At 42.9% G+C, this 17500-nt stretch overlaps 2 protein-coding genes across 5 annotated transcripts in view; one reads left to right on the top strand and one right to left on the bottom strand.

Moving 5' to 3' along the window:
• LOC137991487 (protein MTSS 2-like) overlaps nt 1–6209 on the top strand; it is a 29076-nt gene extending 22867 nt beyond the window's left edge. For all 4 annotated transcript variants that reach the window (XM_068836567.1, XM_068836573.1, XM_068836575.1 and 1 more), the window contains exons 7-12: nt 1–27; nt 1070–1110; nt 1711–1827; nt 2255–2404; nt 2756–3194; nt 3562–6209. The exon at nt 1–27 is cut by the window's left edge and continues 48 nt beyond it. In XM_068836567.1, coding sequence (XP_068692668.1) covers nt 1–27; nt 1070–1110; nt 1711–1827; nt 2255–2404; nt 2756–3194; nt 3562–4313 — 1526 coding nt within the window. In that variant the 3' untranslated portion in view covers nt 4314–6209. The remainder of the gene's footprint in view (nt 28–1069; nt 1111–1710; nt 1828–2254; nt 2405–2755; nt 3195–3561) is intronic.
• A 2057-nt stretch (nt 6210–8266) lies between these two features.
• Nucleotides 8267–16069, bottom strand: LOC137991800 (uncharacterized). Its single transcript, XM_068836842.1, has 3 exons — nt 15734–16069; nt 10941–11130; nt 8267–10389 (listed from the first exon to the last, which is right to left on the bottom strand). Exons 1-3 carry the CDS (start codon nt 16067–16069, stop codon nt 9743–9745), a joined length of 1173 nt encoding a protein of 390 aa, XP_068692943.1. The 3' UTR covers nt 8267–9742.
• Between the last annotated feature and the right edge of the window lie 1431 nt (nt 16070–17500).

The following is a 17500-nucleotide window of genomic DNA, read 5'->3' as shown; positions in this document are numbered from 1 at the left end:
ACAAGTGGCAAAAGAAGGTTAAAAAAGGTGAGTTAGGTGAGCACAGTTTACAATTGAAACTTGATGCATACAGGCAGTACAGCACAACTCACACAAGTCATGTAAACTCAGATTAGTGTAGGGTCTTTCTCTGTTGGTTGATTTTTTTAGCACTTGACATGTCAGACATAAAATTCTTAAGTCTTCTCTTCCTCACAACATTCAGATGTAAGTTTTTGATCGCACACTTAAAGGCACTTAGAAATTCACACTGGCCAAAGCAAGACAGTTGTTAAGTGCAGTTAATTGTTAATTCTGATGGAGTTGACAACGGGAGTGCTTATTTACCATTTTGTGGGCAGCGCCCTTGCATCAGGAACCCAGCCATACCGTGGTAGGCCACGGCCAAACCTGGCCTTAAAGTCGGGGTGAGCCCGGCTTATCCAAGGGATAAAAAAACCAGGGATGTGGCAGCCACAGGGCCCAGCTGGCCCTGGCCTGGCCTGGCCTCGCCTCGCCTCGCTGCGGTTAGCCAAAGCCAAAATTGGAAAGGAAAAGCGAAAAAACAAATGGTCTGCATGGCTTGGAAAGGCCATGGCTGGCCAGGGTCAAAACTGGCAAGTCAACGAAGCCTTGCAAGAAATTTACCGGTATTTTAACCAGAAAATTAAGTTTGGCCTGCAATACAACTAGCACTGGCCGCGGCTGGCTGCAGGCAAAAATTGGTCAAGCGTGCCAAGGAACCTCGGCCAGCCTGGCCAGGATTAAATTAAAGGGGCCCTGCATAAAATTGCTCAGGGTTTAACCTTGAGTGGTAAGTCTTGTAGAATTATAGTCCACCCAAGCTGCTTGTCATGCCACAGAAAACTTGCACTATGACTATCATAGTTATTAATTTCCAGCACTGATAACACCCTTCTCATGATAACTGGTACTGAAGTAGCACATTAATTTTCAAAGGAACTGGGTTTTTAGGGGAAAAGTACAGTAGTTTATCAAGGAGGGGTTTTTGGCCAATTTTTGTTACATCCTACCAAATAGATATTTCAGTGTTGGCTTTATTTATTTTTTTTTTTTCAACAATTCATAGGAAAATCAGAGCATCAAGAAAAGCTGGATTCAGCTTTAAAGGTACATTTTTTAGTCACTTCTTTCCTTTTTGAATTTTTTTTTTTTTGTTGGGCCAGTTTGATTACCATTAAATTACTTTATTGCTCACATTTTCACGTAACTCAAAGAAAGGAGGGGAATTCAACAAGGTTGCCTTGTTTTGTGTTGACAAATTTACTCTACAAACTGAGGGTTGTTGAGAAAGAAGGCAACAGTTGCCCCCTTTGATTTTCTTTCCACTTGTGAAGTACAGCTAGCAGAAGTTCTCAAACTGCAAAATGTAGCTGGTATACCATATGGCCAATGCCTGGCACTTTTTGGTTTCCCATGTAGCTTACTAGTTTCAAAGCTCTCCTTGACTTTTATGTAGGGTGCACACGATTTACGTTTGCAGTTTTCTTTAAATTCTGAATTTGATAAAAGATTTTAGAGATCCTTAGTACTTCTTGGAAAACACTTGAATTCCTTGCCAACTTCTTGAAATGTCCTCAACTCTCTATCCGGACCAGAATAAAATTATAGTTGAAAGGAAGGACATCAGATTTGGTCCTTCAAATTTCATCTGATTGTTGCCATAAATAAGGAAGTGTTTCAACGTCAAGTTATTTCTCTCACTTATAGCAAGCCAACGCCCAGCAAGCTGGCTTTGAAGAGCAAGAGAAAAAGTATCTCAGAAAAGTGTTAGTAGAGGAGAGAACAAGATACTGCACTCTGGCAACGTGCTTCAGGCCAGTTGTGGTAGGTTTTTTGGACTAAAATGACCCTTAAACATAGTTTTGGGAAAAAAAATCAAGGTTGGCTCACCAAAGAACCCATCCAGTGAGTTTGAGCAGTGAACCTTTGAAAAGCACCTACGCCTTGGTGGTTTGATTTGGTTGATCCCTTTCAACCAGATAAAATTAATGACCTGGCCAGTGGTGCTTTGAGGCATCTCTGCGTAAAAAAAGGTAACAATCGTCATTGTTGGTTAATGGAAGGCCCTGTAGAGTGCTCAAGGTCACTGAAAAAAAGTGCTAAGGAATCGTAAAGGTATAAAATTGTATCCACCTCGAGTTAACAGTATTTGAGAGCATACTTTTACTACTGGGTCTCGTCTTCCATATCAGATTGGTGTATATAATAATTATTAACGGAATGTTTCTTCGTTGTTTTGTGTCCTCTTCAGGAGCATGAGATTTCCATGCTGTCCGAGATTGATCATCTGCAGTCGATTCTGGCCGACATCATCAAACAGACTGTAAGTCCTTCCACCCTACCACTCGCTGGAGAGGAGTTGGTGCGTGACTTCAGGCTCTCAGATCACCCTGACGACCAGGTGACATGCTTATCCACTATTTACTTCATTAACCTGTGCATTCACTCAGAAACTGTATGTCCCCTTTAAAATGGGTTAACAACATCTTAATTCCACTCAAAATCTATGTCCCCTTTTAAGTATTCAAAAAAAAAAGCAATTAAAATATGATAAAAGTTACTTGCCGATATGCAATCTTAACGTTTCTATGCCAATTACTTATTCGGCTTTGTTGCTCATTTATCAATTTGTTGAGACTCCTAAGCGTTCAAGTTAGTCGAGTCAAAAGAAACATCGATTAGGTCATCTTGTCACACTTCATTCTTGAATTTTTTCATCCATCATAATTTTTGATCTTTTTGCTTCTTGCAGACTCCACCCCCAAGTCCCACAACCACCCTGACCAGGGCGACAAGTCCGCTGCATATCGGACGTGACCCTCCTACCACACCACCACCCCCGCCTCCCTCAGAAACAGACCCTTACTTCAATGCATTCAGTCGACACTACTCATTCTCTGTTAAGCACAGTCATACTCGAACCAAGGTCGCCGGCTCCACGACACCCTCCACTTCACCTAAGAAAGTGGCTCCGCCGCGAGTGTGTTCACGCTCCACGAGTTTCAGCGTGTCGTCAACCTCGTCGCACTCTTCGATGTCTTCGCTGGGGTCTTCCGTTGGGTCACCGTCGATGGAGAGCTTTCCTCAGCCGCCCACACCACTGTTGTCTCCCGCCTGTTCAGGAGATTTGCAGGGGGATCTGCCTCCCCCTCCACCCTGCGCTGGAGCAGTTCCGACCTTTCCATACCCAGGTGACTAGAATATCCGTGTTGTTACACGCCTTCGTTTTAGTGATATTTTCCCGTTTTCTATCGTGTGTCGAAATTAATAGTGGTTGCCTGATTGCCTCGGTTTTGCGTTGCAGCGGAACTTCGAAGTGTGGCTGGGAAATTTAGGTTCACTGCACTATGCAAGTGAAAGCCAGACCAGTTGTGACTACCAGCTTTAGTGCGCTTTTTTCCCGCCTTTAATGCCATCTGTTTGTCTTTGCATTCCCTCATTTTGCTGTCTGTTGTTGCAAACCTAACTAGTAAAACAGTTAAGGTAGTAGTGAGCGGGGTGGTATTTGTTTTTTTGTTTTTTTTAATGCGGTCCTGTTTTTGTTTTTGAAATCCTTAGGTGACAGAACGTCTTGGACAACATCCACTGACTCTGGCTGTTATTCGTCATCATCAGGAGAAAGATCACCGTCAGCTTCTCTCGCTCAAGTGTATCCTTCGTCCATACCTGGACACCCTTGTATTGTGGCGGGTCAAGAAGGACAGGGACCTCAATATGCCACTCCTTATGCCGTGAGCAACACACGACCACGTTGTATGAGTGAATCGGCCTCGGCCATGATGCCTTACTACCATGGAATGGCTCACAAACGAAGTGACAGTGAGACTTCATCACAGAGCAGTCACTCGGGTAACGATGCCCCTGCGCCGGGAAGGCTAAACAGCAGCGATTCAGGGTATTTTAGCCATGGGGGATATCACCATCGGTCTAATCCAGAGACTATTCAAGAAAATTCCGGCGGATTTACCCCGCATCAGAAAGCAAAAGCAATTTACAGCAGAAGTCAAAGCATATCTGGCCGCCCGACTGCTGCCCAGCAGGCGCAACTGGCGGCGTTAGCGAGCCACGCCGCGCGCAGTAGAAGCGCTCCCATGCCACCGGCCAGAAAGTCGTCTGTAGTACCACCCTGTCCAGAACGAAAGACTGGGCTGTCCGATCCCGATTTGAGTAAAAAGAATGTCCTAGGTGAGGGTGGTGAAGATGATGATGATTATGAAGCCGATGGTGAGTCATTGAGCTTCTTACAGAAACAGATTCAGCAGCAGAGACAGTTGATGAAAGCAAAAGCGAGAGAAAAGGAGCAGTCTTGATATTGAAATTCCAGCGGTGGAAATCCTGCGCACACCAAAACTCTTAATAATCCAAGTGCGGCGAGTGTTCCATCGTCGATAATTTTGTCCTCGATGTGTTTCGCGAAGGTAGTTTAGTGTCACTGGAGAGTTGCGTGCTCAAAGAGTTTCTTGAAATTTTAGGCTTCCAAGAAGAGAAAACTTAAGACACGATATAATTTACATTAGAGTTTAAATTGTTAACGAATTACTAAGATATATACCCAGCCTCTTTTACAGACATTACTATGATATTCATCACGCAATTCGTCTTGACAGTGGCACGCCGAAAGAATGGCACGTAATCCTTACTCATGACTCGACGAAAGAATGTGTCATTATATTTAAATGTTTTGCCACGTTTTGCAAGATTTAACTAGCTAAAAAGTAAATAGTTTAGTGCATTTATCCAACCAATTGCATTACTGTCAGTTTTGGGATGCTGTCACTTTAGAATTGAAAATTTAATGTACTATAAATAACAAGGGGTAATGATTTCATATGCAAGACAGAATTTCCTTTGTTATTAAAGAAATTCTTTTCATTGCGCTTTAATTTTTTTTAGATTTTCTGAAAGCTTAAAAATGTAGTAGTAATTTTTATTTTGTAAATTTGTCATTAATTCTTAATTTAAGTAATTGGTTTTAATTAATTTAATAGATTTATCGATTTGAAAAGTTGATTGTCGTTACCTAAGTGATTGTTTTGATTTCTTAAGTTTGGCTTCTGAAGAAATTGTTGTGAACTGCAGCGGTGCTGGCTTCATCACGTCTTCTGTTCTAAAGGACTCGTCACAATCTATTGTTCAACACAAGCACTGCTGGTCAGTGGTCTTTAGCAAAAGTGCAGGCACTGTATGTGTTCAAACGAAGATTGGTGCCAGTCCCTTTCCATGGAATGCCACTCTAAGTGATCAATGATTCGTTGGAATACATTCGATCAGCGTTGTTTAATGTAAATTTTTTGATCCGTTATACTGGAAATATTCCCCAGACTAAATTTTCTTTATCCTATACAGAACGCGCAACGTTGTATTTTGGCTAAGTTTATAGACCTCTTTAAGACTTTGTAGTTATAGTCAAAAAGCCACGGTGTATAGACCACTTTTACATTCTTTTGTATCTATGTTAATTAGACCTACCGCCCTCGTTTTGAAACGAATATTCTTATTAGCATTAAAACAAAAGAATCTTCTATTTGGCCGCCATTGTGAAACAGGTCTATACTGTGGAGACTATTCAGACTCGTCGAAGGTGTGAATGAGAGCATTGAGTGTTTCTTGTTCATACCAACTGGGCCAAAACTTTCAAACTCGTAGCCAAGTCGGTAAAGTGGACCTCCTGGAGTCATCACGAGCTTGCAGCCACAGATTTTCCTCTAGAGTACCAACTATTAAAGTAAAGATACAACGTGTTTTACAAGTCGATTGGACTTTGGTAGTTTCGTCGGTTTTAATTGCAATTTAAAAGAAGTTGCTTAGTTGTCTGGGCCCGGTTTTTCGAAAGCCGATTAACTTAATCCAGGATTAGCGTAAACTTTTGTCTCATGTTTTCAACTTTTTGGTGAACGTTTCTTTCGCTTATTTTTGTTTTTCAAGATTGACTTATTCTAATGTAAAGTTTTGCCGAATATCAGCGTTGAACAGAATTTGGAAGCACAGAAATAAACTCCTTGGTTAATTTTTAATCCGGGATTATCGTTAGTAGGCTGTCGAACAACTGCGCCCAGTACTGTTACCGAGAATTTTGGTATCTGTGATTTTAACATTTCGCACGAACCAGTTTTCCTTTCCCGAGTCACATTAGTTTCACCCGTAAACTGCTGGTCTAAGTGTACAGTATAATATAAAGGAATAAATTAAAAGAATAGTTTAACTTAGCTTCTAACGTTTCTGCATTTGGGCTGATAAGGAGACTGAATGTGAACAGAACTCGAACAAGGTCTTCTCAACACCTGACACTTTCTTTTGTTGCGTTGTAATCGTTCGCCAGTTTTTTAATGACTTGTCGAAAACCCAAGCACTTTGTACCTCGTCGTTTCAAAAAAAGTTCACCCATATTTATGCGTATTGAGGAAAATATCTTAAATACGTTCTCAGGTGCGAAATTTTGGTACTTACCCTGCGAGCAGTTTCTGCTACGCTTCCCTGAGAGAGAAACCACTGCGAACAACCGTTAGCTTCTTTGAGTGAACCGCCGTCCAGCGCCAAGAATTTGAACCGGTAAAACGAGTTAGTAAACTTGTTTTGACCGTAGCGCGTACGTTGAGCTACGTGACTGCTACGTTTGGGCGAGCCTGCAGTGTAGTGATTTCCCGCGCAATAAGACGAAGGAGAAGGAATGTCAAATACATCACGTGGGATGTGACGTACTTCGCACATGCTCGATGTAAAATCAAAGGGTTGCTCGTGGTGGTTTCTTTCTCGAGAAGCGTAGGAGAAACAACTGCTCGCAGGGTATTTGATACTATATGTTAAAATGTAGTAAGAGCACTTTTTGGGATGGAGAGGCAGGTCCAGATCTCGCCACACTTTCATAGCCGTCTGAAGGTTATGCAGACACTGCGGCGAGGAAGGAGGGCTGGCTGTGATGAAATCATCTAGTTGGTGCTCCAGCTCTAAGAGATTATGCTTACTCAATCGGATCCATTCCACCATATCCGATACCGAGTTAAAGATAAATGGTGCTGAGCGGAGGCCAAAGGGAGGAGCTTAGTCAACGAAGTATCGGCCTCTTCACTTCATGCCCAGCGAATGACAATCGCGTGGGTGCACCGCGACATTCCGATAAGCCACGTCCACTTCAAATTTTGCGAGTATAATCCTGCAAAATACTATTGTAAACAACAAGGCGAGCCCGAAGACAGTCCCAGGACGCCATGTTAAATCAAGCTTAACTTAAGTTCAAGTATCGCAGAACAATAACGCCTTGACGGCGTAGAAGCAAGTTTCAGAGCGACCTATAGACCCTATGCAAAAATGGCTTCCTTTAAATTATTCTTTTGTTCATATTCAAAATAGCCCCAACTAAACTCGTTTTTGAGACAAAAATTCTAAAGAATTTGTTATCCCGAACGAGGTTAGTTGGGCTAATTTGAATATGAACAAAAGAATAATTTAAAGGCAGCCATTTTTGCACAGGGTCTATGGTTTATTGACGGTTCAGTTCGTTTGCTCAAGCACCTCGAGTCGGCGATTGCGACGAGTCTCTGTCTGTCTCTGTTACGAGCCTAAGAAGGCCCATCAGGCCGATGCTTATCTCCGGTTTCCGTACCCATTTATATTTATAGTTATATTTATGAGTCTAACCATGAGGCCACCGCGCCTCCCGCGACGAGGGACGCCGTTTTCCCTCCCCGTGGCCACGTTTCGAGGAGGAGCTGGTGCAGGCCGTATCGCGGTAAGGCCCCCAGCACGAAGCAGAAGTGGCTGTTTTCGCTCTTGTCACTGCAGACATGATTCAGTCAAAAGCGGAGCTGTTGTTTGAAAGTCGATTTTCAGAGTGTGTATATTTACGAAAGTTGTGGTAACACTTTTGACAACACCGCCAAGGATATTGAGTTATCATTCGTGGCAAAAGTGTAGCTTTGTAAGGTTTAGGCAACTTGTAAACCGAGATATTCTGTAATGACGATCGGGTGTTGCCAAGGAATGCCAAGGAAAATCAGATCCAAGAACCTGTGCATTTCATTCGGTACTAATGAGGTCCTTACTCGAAAAAGAAAAATTCAGTTTCGGGGACAGCTATTCTTAGAGTTATTTTCATAGAGTTATGTCGTAGAGTTAGAGTTAAGTTTCCAAAACCCTGAATTCAAGATTTTGGACGGCCAAAATCCTGAATTCAAGATTTAGGTCTTCCAAAATCTTGAATTCAGGATTTTGGAAACTTAACTCTAACTCTACGACATTCAGGATTTTATATGTCTCAAGTTATTTTTAGAAGGTTTCATTCTGCGCAGATAAAGTTGCTTCGCGCGTTGCGAATAAAACCTCCCAAATAAATCTCCCATGGCTTCCTCTGAAAGATTTCTTCCGTTTGTATTTCCTCCTCTTCGCTAACACTGATTTCTTCTTCTTCCCTGCAACTTTCGTATTTACTGGAATCACTGGACCATTGCTTTGAATCAAGCCAGTAAAGGCGATTCTGTTTAAATTCTTGTTGTGCAAACAGAGTTCTAGTCAAAATCTTCTTGTAGTCGTTTCGTTGACAAAACGAACACCAATTTTGCTTTCCGCATCTTCTGCCATTTTGTTTCGCGTCACTTCGCGAAGTCTGAGCGTGGGCTTTCCTACGGAAAAGGGCATGTATGCGGGATGCCCTCTCTTCCCACTCTATTTTCTCTTGACAATGATTATCATTCACTCCCGCCAGGAGCCCATCAGTAGGAACCTCCATCTCCCATTTTGTTTCTGTGAAGAAGCTTTTTTTCTGACCTATTTATTTTTAGAACCACTTTCACGCCATTCGTTGTCATAGCAAACGTCAATAACAATTCAGTAGCCAATCAGCGCTGATGCAAACTCAGAAAAAAACATGGCGGACTGAAGCGGTGAAGAAAGCGAATCTCAACTATCTATTCGCGTGAGATTATACTTCTTCAGGTTTGCAATGGATCGTGGGATGTTTAACCTACAATTGGCGAATGGATGCCAAAAAAATGAGGATAAGGGAACTGGGAGGCGTTTTCAAAACTTTGAGGCTTGTTTTCCGCATTCGGCCGCCATCTTGAATCGCCCCTTCATGCGGACCAAACAGGCAACACCTTTAATTAGCGCGGCAAATTCAAAAAATTTATTTCGAAAAATAGATAGATCAGGAAAAACGCTACCTCACTTAGGGAAGCCAGTTGGAGGCTCCTACTGATGGACTCCTGCTCCCGCGCGTTTATTAATTTGCGATATCAGTGCGGTTACAACATATCCCAAGGTGAATGTTATTTCCCATGCTGGATCATCATACGGTGCATTCCTCTTGGGTTTTATTATACCGTGCTATTTACAAAGGTAGAAAATGTAACCGCCAAGGAAAAGTGGTTCTCCTTTGTGGTTACGTTTTGTTGTCAAGCAGAGCATTGTAATGGACTAGTGTATACCTGGCGTATTGAACCACTACTGGAGCTGAACACTTCTAAGGATATAGGTGCCTCGGGTGATGTTTTAGGCGTATCCGGGAATGTTTACCACGGGAAATTAAAATGACACCCAAAATGCCCTCCAAACATAGGCCACTTTGCCGCAGTTTCCCCCGGTCAAAGGGTCATGTGCCCCTTGTAAGAGCCTCATCTATTATCGGTTGTTTTGATTATGCTTGCCAAAGCGAGCACCAGTTTCGTTTTCGCGGAACTCAATCGTAAACCACCCTAACATGCTTCACAAAATTCCATCTTTTACTGAAAAAATTCAATTATATTTGTTATAACTCATCCCTGACAATTTCCCTATCATAATCAATGCCATAAATTTCCTTTAATCGTTGCTTGAAGGCACCGAAAGCGTGTCTTGGAGGCTTGAATTTGTCGAGGATCGCTTTTCGTTGGGCTTTAAAATCAGGAGAGCGCATTGCGTACTCGTAAAATTGTACTGTCTTCCTGATTCCGATGTCAAGTGGGTGCGGATTCCATCTCAAGTAGTGTAACGCTATCGAAGTGTCTACTGGACCACGCTTTACAGAAGGGTAATAACGGACTCCATCTTCCTTTGACTTGTCGAATTTAATTTCCGATATTCCAAGATGTTTGGCCATGGTTTGGAGCAGTTGTTCTAGCGTGGCGGTCTCACGAAACGCGAGGTTGTACGCAAAGTTGAAGAGGCTGTCGTCATCGTATTCAGGTAGAACTATCAAGAGATTGGCCACATCTTCAGCGAAGACGAAGCTGAGCGGCTTGTCGTGAAGACTCGGAGGAAGATCGATCGGCCAATCTACTATGTCGTGAAAACGAAGCCACATTATATAGCTCCAGAAACGATTGGTGTTGTCGCGCAATCCGATGACGTCTGGAAGTCGCAGAATTATGTAAGGTATATTCCATAGTTCATGTTCTCTCTTGATGGCTTCTTCACCTTCAAAGAAAATTGAAAACAAAACAGAAAAAAACTTATTAGATTAATCAAAGGAATAGTTAATTTTGTACCAGTATACAAATTTAGTAAACTTTACGTATGTCCGACGCTACTCTGTACAGGAAGTTAAAAATAACTTTGAACTTGCTAATATTGTTCGCATTGAAATTAAAAAAAAAATTGACGTTGGTTAATAATAATAATAATAATAATAATAATAATATTATTATTATTATTATTATTATTATTATTATTATTATTATTATTATTATTATTATTATTATCAAGTAGATGGACACTCACATGGTCGGCATTAGTTGATCGGCAAATCTTAGTGTTGCAAAGCGTTGAACCATCGCGCATGTTTAACATAACAGCGAATTTTCCAAAAACTTTCAGTTAAGACTGAATAATGACACTGCTGTAACAATATTGATTAACCCGCCAATTAAAAATTCGCCAATTAAAAATTCCAAATTCCCATTTCTTGTGGTTAGAAGAACAGACCACATAAGATCAGAAAAATGAAACGAGATTTATCTGCGACCTACATTCTAGTTTATTATTGCCGTAGAGGTCCCTTGTGGCATACTCCTCTCTTTCTTTTGGATCTTCTGGACGAACTGCATCCGCTTCAAGTATGGGTCCCTCGTGGGAAGGTTCCTTACAGACCTCGTATACTGAGTCTGTGCTGATGTAAATGTACCGTCGAATCTTGCTTCGCATCTTTTTCAGGAAGTCCTGACAACATTAATGAAAACGTACATACGTCAAAGCGTTCGAAATTAGTACATGTGGCATTCGCGTAGTGGGGGAACGGGGAGAAACAAAAAACAACTAGCAAGGCGCCTAGCTATAAATACGGACAGGAAGGGAGGGGTGGATGGGCCCAGCGGCCCCTCCACAGTTCAGCTCTTTGCTGGGATCGCTTTGTTTTAGTCTGGTCACAGGTTACTCAGAGAGGAGAAGCTAGAGACGAAGTTAATTAAAAGATATTAGCCGATATCCGTTTTCAAACTGGGGTAGGGCTAGGATTATCAAATTTTCTAAAGAGCTTTTTTGTATATGTTGAAGTTCTTTAGGACAACCGTATTTAGCTTTATCAAAAAATGTCAAGACAAGACTGGTTTACCCGATTAACTTCCTGCCAAATGAAATGGTGGTTGATATCACAGTTCCCGATTCTACTTAGATTATGACGACTGCAATTATCACTGAGACGTCAAAAAACAAAAGACACACATTTGGCGTAAAGGGGGAACACCGCTCCGCGTCCGGCGTGTCAGACGACTTCCTAACGTGACAAAAGCCTAAACCTATTTCTCCAGTGCTCGTGCAGACCACACTGCCGGGATCGGACAAGTTGTGGGAGGGTAAAAGCCATTTTTGGCAATCTAAAAGTGCAGCTCTCCACGGCACTACGAGCTTAACCTCCAACCAGCATCACGCTAAAATAGAAAGAGCGTAGGTAGTAAAACTAACTCTAACCTACTTCTCTCCCAGCACTCATACCCGACTCCGCCGGCACGTGCTGGATCGGACAAGAATAGAGGCATATAAAGAGCATACATGATGTAACATTGACACAAATTGAAAACAAACAGGGGCACCCAACGACCAATTTGTTGTAAAATGTATTATTATACCCCAGTTAATGAAAATAAATGTTGTTAAGGCATTTTCAAGTGTTTTTTAGTGTTGCTGGGAAAACATTATCTGTTCCTTTTTCCCAGCAAGACACACAAGAAATTTCCCAGCCAGCTAGATAAAATTGGTCGGTTTCCCAGCCAGCTGATCAAATTTATTTCCAGGCCAGGAATTCCGCGCGCTTTCAAATCCCTCGATCCGAAGCGACCGAACAAAAGCGACAAAACCGGGACAAAACAGGTTTTTTTTCCGCAAGCGCAATCACTCTGACCAGCCGTCGTATGTTTGTGACTACTCTCTGGGAGAGGAAAGGGGTTCTTTTTTTTTTTTTTTTTAGTCGTCCTCAGTCTTCAGAGTTTCTACAGCCAGCTCGGGTTGAAATGCTAGAAAAAGTCAGTAATTCCCAGGCAAAACCTCTATCAATAACAAAATTTCCCAGCCAGCTCATCGAAACACCTGTATTTTTGCCAGCCAGCAAGATTCCTCTGGGGAACAGATAATGTGAGGAACAGATTCGTTGGGTGCCCCTGAACAAAGCTTGGGGAAGTCGCTGCGAGACTTAACCGCTACTGCTACGTGCAGAGCATGTATCCCCCCAAGCGAAAGTTACCAAAAGCGAAACTTGCGAAACGTAGACTTTTAACAGGGAAGGCTGACCGTGCTCGGGGCAGTAAAAATTGCTAGGTATTCGGATAAACAGATGGTAGCAATCCGATGACCAACGGCCTAAAACTTTAATTAGCCAATCTGGCAGGCTCGCGGCAGCCGTGGTAGAAGCCGCACCGTTGCGAAAACTGAGCCCTTTGAGAGACCTGTAGGGCAGGTCGGCCGACTTGACCAGCTGCGTCCTTAAGTAGGTTAATGACGATTGCCCTCGTAAGTAAACGACCCGACTGAAAGAAGGAAAGCGGCCTGCGTGAGCGGTCGGCCAGAAACGAATTGCGCATGGCGGTAACTGCGAACACCGGTGAAGGGGAGATCACCGGATCAGAAAGGGACAACTTAGAAAGGGATACAGAAAGAGACAACTTGATGGTACTATGCTAAACTGTCCTTGCGAGGTACGAGGCAAAGTAGATGAGCATTCCCTCCGAAGCGGCGAGGATATCCCCTGCATTGGACATCAGTCTGTTCATAAGACAAAATTGTAGAGAGCCAAGTTTTTTTACCAGAGCTGTACGTACGGTTTGTTGTCCACGCTGGAATGGGCCCCACATCGCGTATGTTTGGACTGCATCCCTTAGAGGGTCATGAGCGAAGACGAGATGGTGCAAGGGTTTTTTTCGGCCTGGGGGGAGGGGGGGAGGGGGGAGGGCCACTGCCCGGAAACGTGTATCCTCAAAAGCGGGAGCGAGGGCGTAAGTGATTTCATTAACTACACCAGGTACGTGACGCGCACGAGTAAAGAAATTGTGCTTCATAGATATGAGTACCAGGAACCTAACAATGTCCTTAATACGTGGAGCCTTTGAATAGCCTGAATTGGTGATGGCCATCACCGATTCGTTGTTGCACCAGAATTGTATGCGTTTGCCGGTGAGACGTGGAGACCAGATAGAGCAGGCTTCGACTTTTGGGAAAAGTTCACGCCATTCGAAGCTTATACCTGCTCAAGAATACGAATAGCATCGTCCATCTGTACATACTGGAAGGTATAGGGATTCTTGAGGATTTCTTGGTAAGACAAGTGAAAAATGGTACGCCATTCAGAGGAGTGTATCGTAGGTACCACGCCCACGGGAGGGGAACTAAAGGGACCCGCTATCCGACCCAGATTTATTTCCTTGACGAGATTTGAATTGACGACGTCGGGATGTTGCGTGGCGGATTTAAGATTACGGTAAACCCTGGGCTTATGAGGGCCTGTGTAGCCGATATGTGCACCAAAACGAAGAGAATTAAGTAGCGTAACTACGAAAGTGCGATCAGGATGACTCGAAAGTTCGTTTTCTAAAATATCTACGTTAATAGGTATGCTTTTATAGATTGTGCTAGCATAATTTTTGGCATAATTTGAAGAAAGTAGCATAATTTTCGCTAATTTTAAATAGTAGCACTGCTAGCATGATCGTTATATTAATAATCCTGAGACCATTTTTGTTCAATGTTTGAGCCGCATTCGCGGTTTGGTAACGGAGAGAGAGCCTCCCAAGGAAGCTAGCAGTCTGGCACGAGATGACGGGACCGGAAGTTGCCAGATGCGGTTGGTCACAGTACCTCTCATTTGCATGTTTGCCAAATGACGTCAGCCACGCCGCCCCGATAACTTGCAGTTAGAGACCATACCAGAACCAGCAATTATAGCTAGGTACCGTTGTCTTAATTTAAGACAAAGGCAGCAAAATACAATGCAAGAGGAGCTTGTGACACCAAAAAGGATTGCTACAAGGTCGTGATACGGTTTTAGGACTTGCTTCGCTTATTTTGCAAAAAGAATAATTTTAAAAATAAGTGGCATAATTCGGAAGAATTAGCATAATTTGGGCAAAAAATGGGCACTGCTAGTAGCATAATACGCTACTTTCACTAGGACAATCTATAAAAGCCTATTCATAGGGGTATTTACGGTGGGGGAAGAGTTCTCAGCGAGAAGCTTCACTTTATCGCTTGCTCCTGTCGCTAGCACTGGAGGAGTTGTGGTGACGCTGGCTGATCTTCGTGGTGCTGCTTAAGGTGCTGTTTGGTTGAGAATGGAATCGGAAGCGAACCGGCAGCGGCGGCAACGTGTGGGAACAACAGACAGGCGCTGGTGGAGCAGTCGGAAAACCGGTTGACCGGATTTCTAGGCTGGGGCCTTGTGTTCCCGGTCCGCGTTGGAGCACCCGGCTTGGCTGTGGTAGGGGCTGGAGCAGACAAGACAGTATGGCTTAGCAAGGCCAGAGAATGTGACGGTAAAGAGTTCTAGGTCAACCTGGTCCCAGCTGATACGGGGGTTGTAACCGGCGCTGCGGCGAAACTGCTCGTCGTTGGCAAGGAATGCTAACCCCTTAAATGTGAAACTTTATTTGGGTTGAGCAGACAAACAGTCTCGTTGTTCCCTCCAAATAATTGCTTGTGTTCCCTTGTTCCCCAGATCATGATTTCTTTCAAACTTGATCCCAACTTTTTGATTCCTAAATTGTTTTTGTTCCCTTGTTCCCTTAAATTATTTTGACATTGTTATCCTGTTCCTAGTTCAATTAACCACGTTTCCTTGTTCCCCAAAGCCCCTGGGAGGGCCTCCGTAATGTTCCGATTAGCGTCTTGTTCAATTTATAGACAAGCTTTCGTCCGGCCCGCGCGAACTGCGCTGTGGGTGTTTCGAAGGCCGGCTTAAAAGGAAAAAACTCATAGCAGATTTCCGTTCATCTAGTTTACCATTTGGGAATGTTCCAGAATAGTAGTTACTCGAAAGCTGGGTTACTTCGTTTAATTATTGATTTACTTCTGTGACAAGTAACTTTAAAAACACATTACTTTGTTCTCCTAAACCGGAAACGTCACGAAAGGCATTTTTAGCGTCTGAGGTATCAATTGCGTGGAAAATGCGGTAAACGCACTACATACACATTTTCCCTATTTTGCCCCAAAATAACTACGAAACATCAAATCAATACACCTGGAGTTGAGATTCCGATCTGAAACACTTTCTTGCTCATATCCAGACTAAAGTGAATTGGTACACGAATGAAGGAAGAAACAAAGAGGGTCTGTTTACCTTGACTTGGCTTGCTCTGTAGCCACTGAAGTCAATCACTGCATCAAATACACCTTTTACCTTCGCATTATCGGCCAGTTCATCAGCACATTCGTTAAACCTGTCCCGATCACACCTAACAAAGTCCACCCAGGGTTTTATTCGAGTCGATGAGTCCCAGTACCAGTTTCCTCGATGCAGAATCGTGATATCATGCCCACGAAGCTTCAATCTAGCAACTGTTTCACTACCAAGCATCCCATCGCCTCCCAAAACAAGTACTCTCTTTTTAGTTCGTGCCAGGCTTCGGGTTCCGAAGCATATACACAGTACAGTAATGAGGGTCAAAGGATACATAATGGACCCTTAGCGTCGGAGAATACTACAGCACGGGTGTATCTGAACATGGAGTGGTCACGCAACTGCCTGGGTGTAATTTTTTGACACCTCTGGTTGACACTACGCACAAAAGAAAAATTGATGCATTGTTAGAAGTCATTTTTTAGTCTTCGCCTTCTCGTGTGTCATCGCGGACGACCGTAAACTTAATTTAAAGTTTTTTTTTTCTATCAGAGGTGCAGGCATTTGTATTTCCCGCGCTACAAAATATAAGTCAGTTTCGCGCGACAAAAAGGCGCTGTTTGTTTAACACGTCCCAGGGAAAGCTGCGTTACAGCCTATTATTCACGTCTTCCAACTTCCCTCCGAATAGATAGCTCGTTGGCTTGACGTATTTATAAACCACTCCATGACGCTATAATGACTAAAGGTTCTACAGAAAATTGTTTTCGTCTCTCTTCAGCCGATTGGATGAAAAACTTGTTTTACACGACGCGGAAATCGATGATAATAGTTCACGCTGACATAATATAAACAGCCTTCTTTGACTGCACCGACAGACGCGTGGACGTCGAAAAGGAATTTCAAGTGTGATCTGCGATGATGTGATATGAAATGGTCTTCTTTGGAGTTTGTTTCTCGTTTCTAGAGCTTTCACAAGTTGCACAGGAAGAAGAGGGATTGTTCTTAGTCGATCTCACACAGTGGTTGGTGTTAAATTTGTACTTTTGAGATCTTATAGACCAATTCAATTCGGCTAACTCAATGTACTATGTTGTACCCAATTCAATTTTTTTGGGGAAATAAAACGTTTTGTTCCAAGTATTTCCATATCATTTAAATGTGAATTCTTCATTGTCATGCAAAATTCAACACACAAATAATGTTATCCCCGAGAGATTTGAATCGGGTACAACATTGAGTTATCCGAATTGACTAATGGTTAAGAAACCTACAGTTAAACTCTGGAATCACGCATCCTGTGGGAATCTGTTGGTCTATGGGGTTCAGAATTTCAATATTATATTGTGACCTAATTTAAGAGTTTGGAGTTCATCGCTAAAAAATATTTGTCTGTAACAGAGATGGGCAATTTTCGTAAGTACGTCAATGGCGTGAGGAATACTTAATCGTCATATTTTTTTCAGGGGAAGTTAGTGGTATTCTGGTTTCTAGGACAAGGAGTCATGTCTCTCCGCTCCCCCTAGTTCTCTGCCTTCACTGCTATATACTGTTTCACGGATTCGACGCAATTGCGGAAAGGTAGTATGGACAGTAGTGCAGAGATATGAAGTGAATGCTTTGCCACGGGACGTACAGCGAAGACCTACGTGGCGAGCTATTTTGGAGTGCAAAGAGTTCTTAGGACATAGCAATTGATTGAAACAGTGGACAGTACGCGCAGCAGACTTATGCTGAAGCTCTCTCCTCGCCATCAGGCTACCAAAA

Source organism: Montipora foliosa, chromosome 1 (genome assembly GCF_036669935.1).
Source record: "Montipora foliosa isolate CH-2021 chromosome 1, ASM3666993v2, whole genome shotgun sequence".
Classification (NCBI taxonomy): domain Eukaryota; kingdom Metazoa; phylum Cnidaria; class Anthozoa; order Scleractinia; family Acroporidae; genus Montipora; species Montipora foliosa.
Note: the sequence above shows the minus strand (reverse complement) of the source record. Positions and strands in the feature narration are given on the sequence as shown.